The sequence below is a fragment of the Anticarsia gemmatalis genome, chromosome 24, assembly GCF_050436995.1.
Source record: "Anticarsia gemmatalis isolate Benzon Research Colony breed Stoneville strain chromosome 24, ilAntGemm2 primary, whole genome shotgun sequence".
In the NCBI taxonomy this organism is placed as follows: domain Eukaryota; kingdom Metazoa; phylum Arthropoda; class Insecta; order Lepidoptera; family Erebidae; genus Anticarsia; species Anticarsia gemmatalis.
Genome location: NC_134768.1, coordinates 737,798 through 756,103, shown reverse-complemented (window position 1 = coordinate 756,103; position 18,306 = coordinate 737,798). Strand labels below are relative to the sequence as shown.

Sequence of the window (18,306 nt, the reverse complement as noted above, 5' to 3'; positions counted from 1 at the left end):
CAAGTTATAATATTTCATCGTATTCGATTTGACAGTATATGTATCTATGAACGCGTAAAAGACATACAGTTTTATATTAAAAAGGCGTTGGCTCTATTTCACAAAGAAAAACGAGACTTTATATAAACGGCCACCCATCAGCATATTGACCTCATTCACGTTGCTTAACCACGCATATTGGACGTTCATTATACAAAACAATATATTATGTAGAAATTAGTTAATAATCTTCGTAAGTTAATTATTTTAATGTTTCTCTCGTAAAATTTTATGTGAATTTGTATGAAATATTTGTATATGATATGATGTATGTAATGGTTCATTTACATAATATTAATACATACATAATATTAATGTTAGCTATAAATATCTTACACATAATATTGCGTATTATTTGATTGCAATATATTAGACTTTGACTATAAAGTTATGTGTTTAGAAATTCTACAGAAATGTTAAGACAGTGAAAAGATCTGCCAAGAAAACTAAAGTTATTATTAGTTAAGTTTATATTAGGTATACTAAATGAAACAATCCTTACAATTATTTAAAACAGAATCATTTTTATTAAGAAAGGATCGAAACATTTCACTTGATTTAATTTTGACTGAAATTCTAATGTAATAAACGATCCGTAGCGTAGTAGTTATATTCGGCACATCGACTATACCTATACGTACAATACAGGACAAACATCTGTTTCATACCTATAATTTTTCAGATTTTTGTGAGTGTAATGAATTTTTATAATTGTCAAAGTCTCCGCAACCTAATATTATTCTTATCCGGTGTTTTTAGGCTTTTGTACCCAAACAATAAAAACTGGACCTTATTACTGAGACTTAGCTGTCTGTCTGTCGGCACGCTATATCTCATGAACCGTGATAGTTAGACATACGCCGCCTTTACACACACACTCTATCGCACGTTCTTAGGAGCGTACAGGACAACGCGCGGGAAAGCAGCGCGGTCTTCGATCGCGATTTTCTTCGCGGGCTTGACAGATGAGCGCGGCGCGTGGTCTTTCCTTTCCCCTTACAAGCGAGCTCTTTCACGCGCGATTGTTATTTCATGCGCGATAGAGTGTGTGTGTAAAGGGGGCTATTCGATTTTTTTAAAGAAGAAAAGGTAAATACATTAGGCCACGACGTCGTGACGTCAAATAATATTGTAATACATGTAAATAGTCTGTTGCAACAGTTTGTAATGTTGTACCGATGATACTTGTGCTCGCGTGCTCCTACGACCTTAGGCAAAGATTCACAATGTTCACAATGCAAGGCTACACTTAAATGGGACGGCGATTCACTGCTCGCCTAGTATTTTCGTCATTTATGTTGGTCATCTTCTGTGATTACGAAACTTAAGAATATTCTGATTTTATTTGATCGTATGGTTGGTGGTCAAATCAAATTAAATCAAATCAAATCATTTATTTTTGGAGAAAGCACTGTTACAAAGATGTTATAGGTTATGTTCCCATAGTTTCAAGTGTTCCTACCATTGAGTGGCATGCAAAAGAGAATTAAAATAGCATTGTTAACCTAGTGCCAAAGTTTTTTAAGCCGCCTGAAGGCCTTTGACGTGGCTTAGCGAGTGTTATCTTAGTAGACAATAACCGAGACCGTCTTTTAACGTACGCGCCAAAGCACGGAGACGCTCAGTTCAAACATCATATTATGTGATTACCTATCTACAGAATGACCAAACTAGTTCTTCCGAATGGAATATGATTGAAATTCCTTCCAAAATGTGAAGAATTCTCCATTCTCCAATAGTTTTACTCAACTCGACGATATTGCCTTTCCCATCATCTAATTGTTGAGCAAGAGTCTTCTCCCGGAATGAGGGAAGACCACGAAACCACCACGCCGGTCTCATAAGAATTTAAAATTACTTATCTCAAATATTTCTTGCTAAAAGTATCTTAGTTAAAGATTTAATGAAGCCAGTAAAAGACTTAAGAATGTGTTTTATTAATTAAGTTTAGAGGTCAACAAATTATTTACAAATCTCGTTTGTGTCACGTGTCCTCAATGTGAGATGTACATCAGCTAATGTCACGTTTTTTATCACGAAATTTTATATTGATAACCGGATTTTTTTGGAATTTAAACTGGCTGTGAAATACCAAAATATAATTTTGGTTCCTACCAGCCGCGTTGGATAAAATATAGACCGTGTTATTCAAAATTTTGAATAATATACTCGCCTATATACTAATATTATAGAATTGTAGAGTTTGTTTGTTTGTTTGGTTGAATGCACTCAGGAACTACTGGTGCGAATTGAAAAAATCTTTTGCTGTTGGATAGCAAGATTTGAATTTTTTTTACAGTAATTTAGGCTTTTCTTATTAGAGTTTTTAATACTAGCCGGTATATGGTAACAGGATCGCCCCCTATAACTTGGAACTAACATTGTTATTGGCGAAACGTATATTCATCTGTAGTATAGAGGTAGTATGATACACCTCTACCTAGACTTTATTTAAACTAGCATGATGTTATGTATATAGGTATCCGAATACACTTCGATATTAAAATGACACAATTAATCTAAAAATACTTTGAAAAAATAAATAAATATTAAAGATTTCCCAATCACATAACATTTCAATATAGGTATTTCCCAACATCTTGGCTGTAACACAATGAGTATAGTAATCGTATAATGATAGGTTTGACGTCTGTCAGTCAAGGACCCTCATTGTTTCTGACCTGAATGATCTCTGACTTTACAACTACTATTATGATAGATTCTAGGAAATTTGCTGCCGTTTACTAGAGAGTTGGTACTACATTTACTTCCAGTTTCTGAGTACATTTAGCGGTAGTTTGTATATAATAAACTCATAAAAAAAACCGTATTTGAATGTATAAATTACCGCTAAATGTAGTCAGATACCGGGCATTAGTCGTTTAGATAGCTAAATATTAGATTAGTATATTTCATTTGGGTTTAGCTTTTAACGGATGCAAAAAAGGAATTTTATAATTTTTACGTGTTTGTGTGTATACTTCTGTATGTGGCATCGTGGGTCTTAAATAAATGGACCGATATTGATCAAGTTCTTAGAGTTGGAGCTTGAACAAGAGTCAAAAGATTTTTCAAACTGGCTTATCAAGACCAGGCTGCTACTAACGTTCCTTTCTAAGGACGAAGATGACCATTTCAAATAACACTAAACAGCCACCTTTATATGTCGTTCTACAACATGATTAGTATTCAGTAGAAATGGCAAGGAAATTGCTCGTCACTATTCGGTTCAATGAAGTAGAAAATATCCGTTAATGAGAGTAACGAGATGTTTTTATGATTTCGACGGAGAGAGTAGTTGATGCAAATAATAACGCGTGATCTTTTTGTTGAACCAATGCGATGTGTTATTATGTAGTAGATAAGGCTCTTGTAAACAACAATCCTTTTAATTATGAGTTTTAACATGTAACTGCATATAACCTACTTCTAACGTGACAAAAAATCCTAACACTGATTTATTGAGTTAATAGATATTGATTCTTTGTTGGACTATTGAAACAAAGAAACAATTATAGAAGTAAGAACCCAAAATGTCAGGAAACGAAGTCACAACGCTTAACAGACGAGTCCATCACCCTCACCAAGTACGAGTTGACGAATTACAAGAACCATTCAAAGAATCTTCCAGAACAAGTACTAATTAGTTTTCTTCTTCATTTCCAGGTCAAGCGAACCAGGTAGTAGAACTGAACGTGTCCGGCGGAGCGCTCGGTCTGAACAAGATGTCGAAGCGCGAGGAGGCGCCGTACGCGGCCGACGACCCTCAGGTCCGCGGCCTCAACTTCCACCAGAGCAAGGAGGTGCTCATCGTTGACCATGGCGCTGGATCTAATGGCGATGTGAGTGTTAGTTTTCTTTATGGTTTTATTAAGGACTAAGGCATATTTAGCTAGTCCACATGTCCACATATCAAGCAGCTCGAGGGGCAGCCTCCCATTTTAGAAGACTGCGTCCTTGGCGCAGTGGTTTAGGTCACCACGCCGCTTCCATTGCGTCGGAAGGTCGTAGGTTCAATTCCCACACGGGACAATTAATTGCGCAATCCACAAATAATTGTTTCGGGTTTGGTTGTACTTTGTGTCCGTTGTTTGTATGTTTGTAAAAGTCCCCGCGACACAAGAGTAATTCTTAGTGCGGAAGTAGTCTTTAAAAAAAAAGACTGGGACAGTAATCAGGTATTAGGGAAAATTTTTGTCACTTGACATTGACGAATCTATGGGAAATGAAAATTATAATATAACTACCACTAAAAGGGGGTCTTTCGAATTACCCATAACCGACCATTCCAGATCCTAGATACCTCGTCCAAGGTTAGATACCCTCAAGTTTACCAGAGTTTTTTTTACAATGAATTAAGTGTATAAGTGATCCTTGCAATTATGTTTGAAATTAAGAGAGACTCTTATTGCAATTCAAACATTTGCGTACGACATGTCGATTAATTATAATTATTTTATTTTCTTAAGACTCCAAATACTACGCCTCTATCGCATGCGTTTTAAATACATTGGCAAGTATTCATTTCTGATGTTACAATTTCCAGATTCCCGGCAAGGTGACAGCTGTGACTCCCGACTGCGATGACTGTGGAAGCTGCTTGAACGTAAGTAATGTAAGTTAAACCCTAACCCTTTACTTACTACTTAGACTTAAACTATTCATTTTCATCACTCATTCTCTGGCCTTAGCCACTGTTTATTTTGTAAAAGATCTTATATCATTTCATGATTTTCAAGCATAAAAACAAACACCTATAATTTGCCTGCTACATTGTTTGATAGAATCATCGCAATTTTTGCACCATTAAGTACAACCAAGCGTGAAATCCATGCTCAGTTACTTAAGGAATTAATTAGAAGAGTTGCCAAAATTAACATAGTCGGTAACTAACCGATTTTTTTTATATATAAAACTCATCACCATAGAAATTACGTTACTACGCTACTACTTACGCTACATATATTATTATCTCACCTCATTTGATCTATAAATTACGTTCCCTAATACTAAGTACCTACATGTTATCTCATCTTATCTGCTCTGCTTCCAGCTGACCTCCCGCGGTAAGATAAAGGCGTTGATTCAGAAGAACTTCCTAAGGATGTGGAGGAACATCGGCGTGATGCTGTTCATCTTCGTGCTGCCCGTGATGCAGGTCATCCTGTTCTGTCTCGCTATCGGCAGGGACCCGAGCGGACTTAAACTGGTGAGTTTAATTACAGTGTTTAATGGTCTTTCGGTCTTTTAGAGATAAGGGTCCTAGATTAAGGAGTTAGTCGTATATTAGTAGTTAATTATTTTTTGATGTTGGAGTATATTATTATGAATTTTTAACAAAACCATGCAATATATGAAACTTTCGGGGCTTCGATACTTTAGGAAGAATTACGAAATAATAAGCATGATCCGCTAGCCTTCTTAGAAAAATGAATCCCTCAATACATAACCCTCAAGGAAATAAATAAATTACATTTATTATTACACCTAAACAGCCTACTGCATCAATTGCTTTACAAATAGCAGTTCAAATATAAAAACTTTTAAAGTAATAAACTTCTACTTTTTAGACATTTCTCAATTCTGCTCTGTAAACAAAAACTCGAAACTTCTAATATATTCTTTAAAGATCAAATTTCAAAGCTTCACCATTTCTAATCCACCATTATTTCTCAGGCTGTAGTGAACAACGACGTGAACATAATCGACGGCAACTGTCCGTACAACGCGTCGTGCTCCATGAAGAACCTGTCGTGTCGGTACCTGGACCACCTCAACAACCACACCATCCAGGAGTACTACGCCACCCTGGACGACGCCATACAAGCCGTGGCTGATGGAGAGGCCTGGGGAGCTCTGTACTTCAATGAGAATTATACTGACTCACTTGTGGCGAGGTTGGCTTTGGGTGAGTGGATTTTGGCTTTTTGAAATTTGAGAGTCTATCTACTAGGTCATAGAACCTAAAGCGTATTGAATTAGTTCATAATTATAATGTAACTGAACTATTGTATTGGGATAATCCTGTAAAAGTAGTTGTAAGAATAAGTAAATAAACTTTTGCTTTTTGAACTTTTAGGGGTCTCAGATTTAATAACATTCCCATTTTCTTCTGAGTCATAAAAATCATTTAAAAAAAGAAGTAGTTTTATAGCGTCTGCATACTCTTATTAAATATGAGATATAGGTACTAAACTACAGTCTCGTATCGGCACGCGTACGGTCGAGTCGTTTCGCAGAACTCGTTAGCTCTTATCGCAATTCTTTTGTTCTCACGGTTGCCAAGTGGCCGCGCCGGGCGGCCGGCTACCTGAGCCAGTGCGCAGGCACCTACTTCGTGATATTGTTTATAACATTATTACGAACGAATTATGGAATGTTCTCAATCTTCAAATGAGGATGTAGATGTGGAGGTGGATGCTATGGTGGGCAACCAGTATTACATCTTGGTGCAAGAGGAAGAGGGTCGGGATGGGACAAGGAAAAGGAATCGGGAAGCTAGGGAATCGGATGAAGAGTGGACAGTTGTAGGAACCGAAAAGAGAAAGCGAAAGCAGGAATCTGAACACGAGCCACCGAAGTGGGAAGTAACTATATCTTGTAAAGATAAGTTACCTAAGTCGTTCGCATTGGCTAAGATGTTGAAAGCTCTGTCAATAAATAACATACTTAGGGTGAAGTATGTAAACGCATATCGCGTTCGTATCCAATTCAGAGAGGTCACCGATATGAACAAACTTTGTTCGTGTGATTCACTCGTGGCAAAAGGTTGGCGCTTTAGCAAAGACCTAGAAGTGGGCTACTCATACGGTGTGATCAAAGACGTGGACCTGGAACTAGAGGATACAACCGTCCAACAAAGCATAACTTGTCCAGAAAACCTAGAATTGATATCGGTGAGAAGGCTGAACCGACGAGATAAGGAGAATGGCGGTTGGACACCTAGCGAAGTTGTAAGGTTATGTTTTAAGGGGGATTGTCTACCGGAGTATGTACATGCCGACGGACTGAGAATCAGAGTGGAACCCTATATCTTTCCCGTCTCTCAATGCTCGCGGTGCTGGAGACTAGGACATACAAATAAAATGTGCCCGTCTACCAGAATTGTATGTCCTAAGTGCAGCGGGCCGCACGCCAACTGTGAGACCAAAAGTTATAAATGTGCAAACTGCTCAGGTCGTCATATGGCACTATCAAGGACATGTCCGTCATTTATTAGAGAGAAAGAAATTCGTGACATAATGGCTGATCAAAACTGCACCTACAAGAGAGCCTTAAACTTGCACGCGGCGGCTGTGGCAACCGAACCCCCCAGACAAAACAGAGTGATTGTTAACACCACATCTAAGGACAGTAAGTCCTTGGATGTAACAGAGGACCACCCACCCATAACTTTGAGTACAGAAGAAAGGCAAGAAGATTCAGCGGAAACTGGGACAACACATAAGAAAACCAGAAACGGCAAGAAAAGAAATAAGACACAATATAAGACATGGAGCGACCTGTTCAAGGATGAGTCGGAGCACCCAGCGGAGGAGAACACGCCACAAACACACGCAGAGGAAAATACCGATGATCAGTCGCATCAGTTTATGGACTTATTAGTGCGGGTGAAGGAAATTATTTTCCTTAAAAGACTTTCGTTGATGGCGAAAATCAAAAGTATTTTTAAATTATTTATTGAGTGGGTATTATCGGTGGTGGTAGAAAACGTGTCAGATAGTCCTTTGTTACAGTTAGCATTAAGTGTTTTTAATGGATAGTAATAGTAAACGTATTAAACTGAACATTATGCAATGGAATGCACAAAGTCTCAAGCCTAAGTTAACATCATTTACACATTTATTATTTACAAGTAATATTCATATAGCAGTAATTTCTGAAACATGGCTGGAGCCCGATAGTGCATTAAGAGTCAGGGATTTTAATACATTTCGGCGCGATAGAGCTGACTCATACGGAGGAGTGGCCATTCTCACACACAAATCAATTAGAGCTCAACTTACTAACTACCAAATTACGAATAGGGGTATAGAATGTCTTCATGTTAAAATATTTAATTGTTCCTTTATAGAAAATATAATTGCAATATATTGTCCTTCGTCGGTACGAACTAATTATTCAGACTGGTATGATATATTGTCTAGCTTTAATAGAAAAACTATTATACTTGGTGACTTTAACGCACATCACACTAATTGGTCAATTAAAACAGATTCCAGAGGGATACAAATATTAGATGCCATGATCGATAATAGTTATGCTATATTGAATGACTGCAGTGATACGCGTATTAAGTTAGTTAGTGGTCATTTGCAAAAGTCAGCCCCTGACATTACACTTGCTACGTTGGACATCGCTATGAGATTCAATTGGTCTGTATCAAAAGAAACTTTAGGAAGTGATCATTTGATAATACACATTTCCTCTGAATGTAACATGAACAACCATTTGGAAATCAAAAGAAATTTAAAAAAAGCCGACTGGGTCGGTTATGAAACCTGTCTAGAGAAACTCTTTTCATGCTTAATTCTTCCTGAAGACCCCCAACTGGCGTATGACAAATTTGTTGACGTTATTTATTTAGCCGCAGATATTCACATACCCCTTATTAAAATTTCACAAAATCCAGACACAAAGTTTACCCCAAAATCATACTGGAATCCGTCCTTATCTAAGGCCGTAGCCGTTCGACGGTTGGCCTTATCAAATTTCCGGAAAAATCCGACACCACTTAACCTGGATCTCTTAAATGATAAAATTAGAATAGCGCAGAAACTGATTCGGCAAGCTAAACATCAGTCTTGGATCGAGTTTTGTTCATCAATTGATGAACAAACTTCGGCATCCCATATGTGGCGGCAAATGCGATGGATAAAGGGTCACAGGTCACCTAGATTAGTCGTAGACAGTACTGCAGCTAATAACCTACTTTTGTCCCTCACTCCAGATTATGTATCACCTAAGATGCCTATGTTATCGAATCACAATGTAGATCTCGAGAGGAGTATCTCCATACAGGAGCTTGATAAATGTATTAAATGTAAGGATACATCTCCTGGATGCGATGATATATCGTACTCAATGATCAAGTACTTGCCGAGGAATGGGAAACTTTTTTTACTTCACTTATATAATTTATTTTTATCTCATAGCTTTGTACCCACCCAATGGCGTAATATTAATTTAATACCAATCCCTAAACCGGGAAGAGACCCTAACTTAGTGACGTCAATTAGGCCTATATCCTTGATGTGCTGTCTCTGCAAAATTTTCCATGTAATAATCAATAGGAGATTAGAATGGTATTTTGAAAAAAACAACCTATTCTCTGTCAATACGGTTGGTTTCAGAAAAACTAGAGGTTGTTTGGACAGTCTAAGTTGTTTAGTAGCACGAATACAAAAAGGGTTTTCGGTAAGGCACTCCACCATTGCTTGTTTTGTTGATATAGACAGTGCTTATAATAATGTCGATATCCAAATGTTAATTACTATCTTACATAACTTTGGAGTGGGGGTCAAAATTTGTCAATACTTATGGAATTTTTTAACAGAAAGACAACTTAAAATACGTACTGAAGATGGTTATATATGTAGAACATCAGGGCGAGGTTTAGCGCAGGGAGACCCGTTAAGTCCCTTGTTATTTAATGTGGCCACCATTGAGATATGTAGAACTATAGAAACCGATATATTTATTTCTCAATATGCGGATGATTTCGTATTATATTATACCGGTTCTTCTATCACTCAGTGTGTATCTAAACTACAATATAACTTAAATATTCTTCATGAACTGCTATTAAAGTTAGGTCTGAATATATCTGCAAGTAAGAGTCAAGTATGCATTTTTCAGAATGGTTATAGAAGACAAACTGTAAATTTATGTATCGATGGTCTGTCCTTAGAATGTGTACCTTTTGTCAAATATTTAGGAGTGTGGTAAGATCGAAACTTGAGATGGGCAAAACATATAAACGAGGTCAGAGAGAGAGCCTTAAAATTTAAAAATATATTCAAAGTCCTTACCGGTCCCGGATGGGGAATACACCCTAGTCACCTGAGGACCCTCTATATATCTGTAGTTCGTAGTCGTTTAGATTATGCCAGTTTTTTATATGACTCTAGTTGTGCAACTCACTGTGTTAAGCTAGACAGAGTGCAGAACCAGTATATGCGTGCGATAGGAGGATTTATAAAAAGCACCCCTATCCATGTTATGGAATCGGAACTGCTACTTCAACCATTGGTTGTAAGAAGAACATACTTAGCTGGCAAATTTATCCTTAAGACTAGATCCCTAAGAGATAATGATTTGTGTTCAATATTAGAGGAACTGTCAAGTTTGTGTCAGGGTTTATACTGGAGACGCAGGAAACAACCATTACTGGTCACTACATTTGACAGATTTAGGAATATATCGGTGGATTCTAGTGAGCAACTCGAGATGTTTGGTTTGGATACCTGGATCAGTAATATTAACACTAAAAGTTTTATAAACCCGAATGTTAAGAATTTAAACACACCCAAACGTAAGTGTAGCACTCAAAATTTACTGTTAATTTGCAACAAATATATACATCAGGAGTATGCTGAATTTTATAAAATCTACACGGATGGATCCAAAGATAGTCAAGGTGCAGGGGCTGCCTTCTTAGATATACAGACAAATGATTCGCTGAAAGTGTCTATAAAGGAATCCAGTATTTCTATTATGCATGCTGAGCTCATCGCGATTGCTGAAGCATTATCATATATCAGATCAGTAGCAAATCATTGTAAGTTTGTGATATTCACTGACTCTAAAAGTGCTCTCCAACATTTAGAACTGTGTACGTCCACAAAACGAGGCATTCCATTGGCATATGATGTTCTTAATAGTTTACATAAATTAAATTCAGATAATACAATAGTAATTCTTCAGTGGATACCTTCCCACATTGGCTTACTAGGAAATGAGGCAGTAGACAAACTTGCAGGGGAGGCGTTGACTGAGGGTGTGGTTTTCAACTGTGTGCCATACTACACAAGCCTGTTGCGTCATCTGAAATTATACTGTACCAAATTGTGGTCCGAGTACTTTGACGAAAGATCACGTTATAAGGGCATATGGTACAAAACTATACAGCCATCGCTGCCTCACGACCTTTGGTTCCATGGGAGCGGTTTGGGAAGGTATCACATTGTAACCAGCTTTCGACTACGAGCCGGGCACATTCCACTAAATAAGTTCGGATACATGATGGGCAGAGAAAGATCCACTAATTGTAGTGAATGTGACAGAGTTGAGGACGTACACCATATATTGGTGGAATGTGTGCGGAACGAGGTCTTCAGAAGACATGTTGTGGCTTCTGAAAACATAGAACACCTTAACGTTGGCTGGTGTAATACTATTTTAGCTTTTCCCCTCTCCAAGGGGGCCAAATTACTTTGTAAATTGACCCAAATTGGCGTCAAAAATAGGGCAATTTAATTGTTATTTTTTTGTTGTTAATGTGTTTGTTACTTTTGTTGGAACTATGGGGGTTACATGTTCAAATTTGAACCATCTCCCTTTAAATAAAGATTAAAAAAAAAAAAAGGTACTAAACTACCGGTGAGAAGTAATGGAAAAGACCGATGATATATCATGAGACCATGGCACAAAATGACCATTACTACATCTAAACCTATAATTTAAATTCAATTTATTAAAAATTACCAGGTTTTAAATTAACACAGTACTCGAATTAAAGACCTTTGCTTACCAGCCTCACTAACTACCTCTTTTACAGAACCAAATAACAAAATCAAATAGTTAGTAATCTATACTTCTCAATTTCTTATCCCACACAAATAATTCGACACATCTTTTTCTTCTTCTAACCAAGTCTATTCTATTTATAGCGGACACGGCAGACAACGACACGATCATGTCATCGGAGGTGCAAGTGTGGCTCGACATGTCCAACCAACAGATCGGACTCATGCTCAACAGAGACATACAGTTCTCGTACAGGGACTTCGCTAAGGTAAGGGACTTAAAAATATTTTACTTGACTTTAATAGTTTCCGTTTTTCGCGCGCCTTTTATAGTCTGGCAACATTATTGGGCCCATATTTTTGAGAGGAAAACTAGAAAAGAATTAAATAAAAAGGCTTGGATATTGACAATTAAAAAAATCCGGTGCGTATTTGTTATAAGCCTGGTTGTTAATGTATCTATACAAGAACGTATTTAGAAGAATATGAGTATGTTTTTCAGTTGTTTGAGAAACTCCTCCTTTTTTGGGATGAAAGTGTTCTAAGGACTACGCTTGACAATTGTAGTTATTATTAATAAATAAGTATTAATAAACGGTGCGAAATAATCAGTCTTTTTATCAGACAGATTTGTTTTACTTTAAAATCAAACAACAATTAATTTGAACGTCTAAAAGGGCTGATCAGAGAAAGTTTCTTTTAGCGTGGCTTTTAGTTTTATTTCTGCCCTTACTATTAAAGTAAAAGATGTATAAGTAACATTTGTCTTGAAGAATTCTTCTAAACTAAAATCCTTAATAATATGCTTGTATTGGGCAGGACTTGCTAGAGACATGTAAGTACAACCCGAAGCTGGGCGACATCCCCATCGACTTCATGGACCCTATCTATGGCAACAAGAACCCCTCCTTCACTGACTTCGTCGCGCCTGGAGTTATCTTGACGTAAGTACCGTATTCTACCATCACCTTCATTTGTATTTTAACACTTCAAAAATATTTCCCAAACCTGCTTGCACATGGCCAGCATGGCGGACTCAAAGACTAAGCCTTCCCTTATTGCGGGAAGGGACCCATGTCCAGCACTGAGACATTAATGGGTTTTATTGATTTTATTTATTACAGTCATTCGCCCTTCGATTTTTTTTTATATTTTCAATTTAATACTTTAACAGTCAGATTTTTCATACGCGGATCTTAAATAATTGCTAAAACCATTGACTCTTACTCGCTATTAGTGTAGCAAAGGCAAATGTGTTTCTCCATAAAAATATTCGTAAACTCTAATTTGACAGTAATTTTTTACTTTACCCCTATACTTTGGCTGCTTCATTTGAAAAAGTAACTGGTGTAATACGGAAACATTAACGTTCGGTTTCTCTAACCCACATTAAAAAAAGTTAAGCTTGTTTAAATTAAAGCCATTTTTTCGTATCTTAATGGTAAAAACTACGACTAACCATTTTTTTTATATTTACCATCCGATGACTGACCGATGTTTTAACCTATTTTTCTTTTCCAGCATCGTATTCTTCTTAGCCGTTGCTCTGACTTCATCAGCACTGATCGTGGAGCGCATGGAAGGTCTGCTGGACAGGTCCTGGGTGGCTGGAGTGTCTCCCGGAGAGATCCTGTTCTCCCACGTGGTGACGCAGTTCGTGGTGATGTGTGGACAGACCGCGCTGGTGCTGATTTTCATGATCGTCGTGTTTGGAGTCAAAAATAATGGCAACATCGTGTTTGTTATTATGCTGACGTTGTTGCAGGGTGAGTGTATACATATTCATTAATTGTGTATTAAATTGAAAGGTAAATTGACAAATATTTGAATGTTAAACATGGATTTTAAATAACTACCCTTAGAAATTCTAAATACAGAACCGAATAAAGGGACATTAAATTTCCTCTTGACTATCGTATCTAAAAGTATTTAGTTATTCATTTGTGTGAAGACTTTCTGCGGAAGTTTAGTATTGAGTATCATAACATAAAATTATAAACGTTATTACCGCTGGTCATTGTCAAACACTCGTGACTACTTATAACCAACTTTGTGTGAAAATTCTCACAAAACAGTTTCTGGACCAAAAATCTTAGAACTTTGATATTATTCATAGTTCTAAGATTTTTCGCCTCTAAGATTTTACTGTGTAAAATAGAAGATCCTTGGAAAAACTATGACAAACTACGACCAGTCAATGCGTCATGCGTCATGCATAATTTAATGGTCAATGACTATCACTTTTTACCATCATTATGTACTTATTTCAAGGAAATCCTCTGTAATAATACTTTTTTGAACATAAAACATTAGTCTCGTGTTATTTTTGTTTAAAAACGTGTGTTAAGCTTCCTACACACATATTCAATTCGGCATTTATCGGGCGGCAAAACCTAATATGTGTAGTAAATGTTTGGGATAAATGCCGCTCAATATAGCGTGGACATGTCATTGTATAAATCGAATAGGGTACTTAGTCAACTGGGTTACCGAAAAATTATTAAATTTGTACTTCTAAAAGGTTCGTCTAAAGTAATCAGACTATGGAGCTTTTTCGTAAATAATGTAATTATTACAGACTGAAACATTTTATTAGACAGTCATTTGATACCAACGTAAATATGACATAGTGACGTCACTATGTCGTATTTATATACTAAGCTAGCGAGTGACTGATTTGACTGGTAGGCAACTACCCTATTGTGACGATTGGACCCGAAGGAACTACCTGATCGGCATAAGCCGAACAAGTGCAGTAATTGCTTCGAGTCGGTTTTGTTGTTTGAAAAAAACTGCCGAACCAAACATGCCGTGTGAACAAGCCTTAATGTTGAAAAATAATGATAATTATGTGAAATATTGTCAGTCATCAAAGTTTAGACAAGGAAATGAGTTTGAGAATTGTTGTTTTTTGTTTTAATAGCTGTTTGCTAAAAATATGTATACTTAGGTATTGTGTGTGGGAATATGATAGGTACCTATGAATATGTAATGTTGGTTTAATGGTATTTTTGATAGAGTATTGATTCGTTATTTATCATTTCATTGCCATTAGTAATAATATTTATTCTATAGTAAAAAAGTGTAAAAATGAGGATATTTAAAGATAGACATTATTTAAGAAACATAGTTATGCAAATTACCTTAATTTTCGTCTCTTCAAGGGCGATATGATTCTTTTCTATACCATAATTTGTCTATCTGCATAAATATACACAGAGAAAGACCAAGAAAGAGATATGATATAGCTAGATCTAGTGGCAAGTTATGTAACGTGGTCACCTCGCCGCAATAACCGTAGCGCCGCTTATGGTGGGCTCATACCACTCTCGGCACAAATATTTGAGTGATGAGCACGGATATCTGTTCTAAGCACCGTTGTTACTTTATCTACATAAGTATGTATTTAGAAGTATATAAGTATGTTTATCAGTTAGGTTACCATAGTACAATCTGCTTATTTTGGAATCAAATGACCGTGTGTGATCCAATGATATATAATTTTAATTTATTCAATTAACCAACTCAATATATTTCCAGGTCTCTGCGGCATGTGCTTCGGCTTCGTCATATCAGCAGCCTGCGAGCTCGAACGTAATGCGATCCAGCTCGCCCTGGGCTCCTTCTACCCCACCCTTCTCCTCAGCGGCGTCATCTGGCCCATCGAAGGCATGCCCTGGGTCCTCAGATACGTCTCCACCTGCCTCCCACTCACGCTAGCGACCAACTCTCTAAGGTCTATCCTCACAAGAGGATGGCCCATCACAGACCCTGAGGTCTACATGGGTTTTGTTTCAACACTCATCTGGATTGCATTATTCTTAGTCGTCACGTTAACTATTTTGAAGTTCAAAAGGAATTAGTATGCCATGAGATTGTGGGTGCTAGTCCAGTTTTTGCTATTCCGTCCAAAGGCTTTTTCTACAGTATTTGAAATACAGGTTTTTAGAAATGTTTTTAAATTGTATACTTTATTATGACGTTTTAAGCGGTTTTTTCGTAAGCGATAGCTTTGTAAGCGGATTTTTCCGTAAGCGATAGCATAGGAAGCGGCTTTGCCGTAAGCGATAGCATTGTAAGCTGTTTTTTCGTAAGCGTATTAACGAAGACGTCAGTTAAATTGAACGAATGTCACAAAATAAATGTTTAACAAAGGCCTAAGAACATATTGACTGGACGGCACCTACATAGTCAGTATCGAAAATATCTTCATTCAGCGGTGAAGGGAGAAACGAAACTGTATGTATCCTCTCGAAAATGTACCAAAATGTTACAAAAATACAAAAAAATCTTCATATTCGAAAGTATACAAACAATTTCTAATACATACGTATTTAAAATATACTACATTTTTATCAAATTTGTAGGTTATTTTAACCGTATGTGTTTTTTTGCTCAAATTAAACGAACAAGCAGATTTTGACTTAGTACTTATATATAGCTAAATGACTGTTAGTCGATTGTAAATAGTAGCCTATATTTATGTTAGTGTCGCGTATGTAGGGTTAACGGGAATGTTAGCAATAATGATTGGTCCAACGCTTTTTAGGGTTAACGTGGGTTTTTGTGTTAATGTTGAGAACTTTCATTTCAATTAAATCATCTGCAATAGATGTATACAGGCCAATGATGATGTGTTAATGATGAGTTTTCAGTTTACGCCGATAGATGGCAGTAGTAATATATATTGGAGTAATAGAAAATGACATCTATCTGCCTACATATGTTTATGTTAAGAGCTTTAGTTTATGCCGATAGATGGCAGTAATAATAATATTGGAGTAATAGACATCTGCCTGTTGTATAATGCATCGTCGTGATGATATTTAAATTAGCATGTAACTAAAAAAGGTAATGTTTTCTAAGAATAACTTTTCGAAGTAAATAATTAAATTATGTTTATCAAACTTTTGCATGATTTATAAAATTTAATTCAATTATATTAACTTATTACAGTGAAAATAGATGCTTCTTTACATGCACTCAATAAATTATTACTATAACTTTATACTAAAGTAAGCAATCCATTCTCCGATTAAGAATAAAATCTCAGATATTCTCAATATAAACACAGAAACCCAATATCATCGGTAAGGGACATTATTCGTAAGAATTTAACATTCAATGTTGAAATACCTGATAAATGAGTTACCATAGAATCATAGCATAAGATGGTGCCATAAACAATAATGGTGTATAAGAAACCTTTTTTTCAAAAACACAACCTGTTTGAAACAAAAATACTGATGAATCTATTAAATTATTATTTTGTCGAATGAAAGATGTGAAATAATAATTATTCGAGTGATAAGCGCCATCTTGTTAATGAAAGGCAAACTATATGGTATTCAAATTCTGTAAAGCTGGGTTTTTAGTTTCGCTTAAAATTCGCTCGAAATTTTAGCTGTCAATTTTCTTGCATATAAGGGTCAGCGCAGACCAAGAGGAGCGCAGCGGAGAGGATTTTTTTAACGCAGTTGAAAATCAACTTTAAATTAATAAAAATAAAGTGCATAATTGCTTGAACCTGACAAAAAATGCTCGCGCGTCCTCGAGGATGCGCGGGTATCCCCGCGCATACTCGAGGACGCGCGAGCATCGTACGAAAAATTTCAATGTTGTTACTGTGTTTAAAGAGAGAAAACGTCACTTTTATTCTTCTCCAGTCAAAAGAGCAATTATAATCATGGCCCAGGCTACCATCGTTGACGAATTTTCACGAAAACTGGCCTGTTTAATGAAGAATGGTAACCTAAAAAGCTTTCCTCGCGCAGGCTCGAGCAGTCGCGAGCCGTAAAGAAAATGCTCGAGACCGCGCGAGGATTATTCCGGTCTGTCTGCGCTGGGCCTAACAAACGCTTATAAAAAATCGATGTTGAACGCATTTTCGCTTAAGCGCGCTTAAAATCCGCGCGGATAATAAGCGTAATTGAAAACCCAGCTAAATGGTCACATCATTTTTTAAATTTAGTGATGTACAGTATAAGTTAGTTATGGATAGACTCGGTAGATAAAACCTAGATTATAAGTATACGGCGTTTTGTATAAAATATACCTTTTTTATTATTTCGGTCAAAAGATGTCGCTTAGCAAATACATGAAGTTGTGTGGTGTCGTACGCTAGATGTCGCTAGCGTCACGTATGTTTGAAATGTAGAGTATTTGTAACTTTGAAGTGTCAGACTGTGATTATTTTTGCTAACATTGACATTTTTGTAATGACAACTATACAATAAATACTGTACCAAATATTATTGAATTTTTATTTGTAAATTCCCTGACCTGCAGTTGGCCAGCGTGGTGGACTCAAAGCCTAACCCCTTGATCATTACGAGAGGAGACCCTTGCTCAGCAGTAGGTCATTAATGGGTTAATTTTTTTTTTCTGTGGATTGCCAGATTTTGACACTACAAACAAAATTCTGGTGGTATGGTGGCAAGCACATCTATCAAGACGCATACATGAATTATGACGGAACCATTATATTGTGAAAATTATTATTTTGTCTGTGTCAATGGAC

General features: G+C 36.7%; 1 protein-coding gene across 3 annotated transcripts in view; it reads left to right on the top strand.

Annotated features, from left to right (window-relative positions):
- Positions 1 to 18,037, top strand: part of snu (ABC-type transporter snustorr) — a 118,125-nt gene extending 100,088 nt beyond the window's left edge. The window contains exons 9-16 of one of the 3 annotated variants that reach the window (XM_076130391.1): positions 3,706 to 3,881; positions 4,586 to 4,645; positions 5,093 to 5,248; positions 5,716 to 5,947; positions 11,931 to 12,055; positions 12,606 to 12,730; positions 13,308 to 13,552; positions 15,327 to 18,037. In XM_076130391.1, coding sequence (XP_075986506.1) covers positions 3,706 to 3,881; positions 4,586 to 4,645; positions 5,093 to 5,248; positions 5,716 to 5,947; positions 11,931 to 12,055; positions 12,606 to 12,730; positions 13,308 to 13,552; positions 15,327 to 15,649 — 1,442 coding nt within the window. In that variant the 3' untranslated portion in view covers positions 15,650 to 18,037. Of the gene's footprint in view, positions 1 to 3,705; positions 3,888 to 4,585; positions 4,655 to 5,092; positions 5,249 to 5,715; positions 5,948 to 11,930; positions 12,056 to 12,605; positions 12,731 to 13,307; positions 13,553 to 15,326 lie in introns of all 3 variants that reach the window. The other 2 variants (XM_076130390.1, XM_076130389.1) reach the window with 2 other exon arrangements.
- The last annotated feature ends 269 nt before the right edge of the window (positions 18,038 to 18,306 follow it).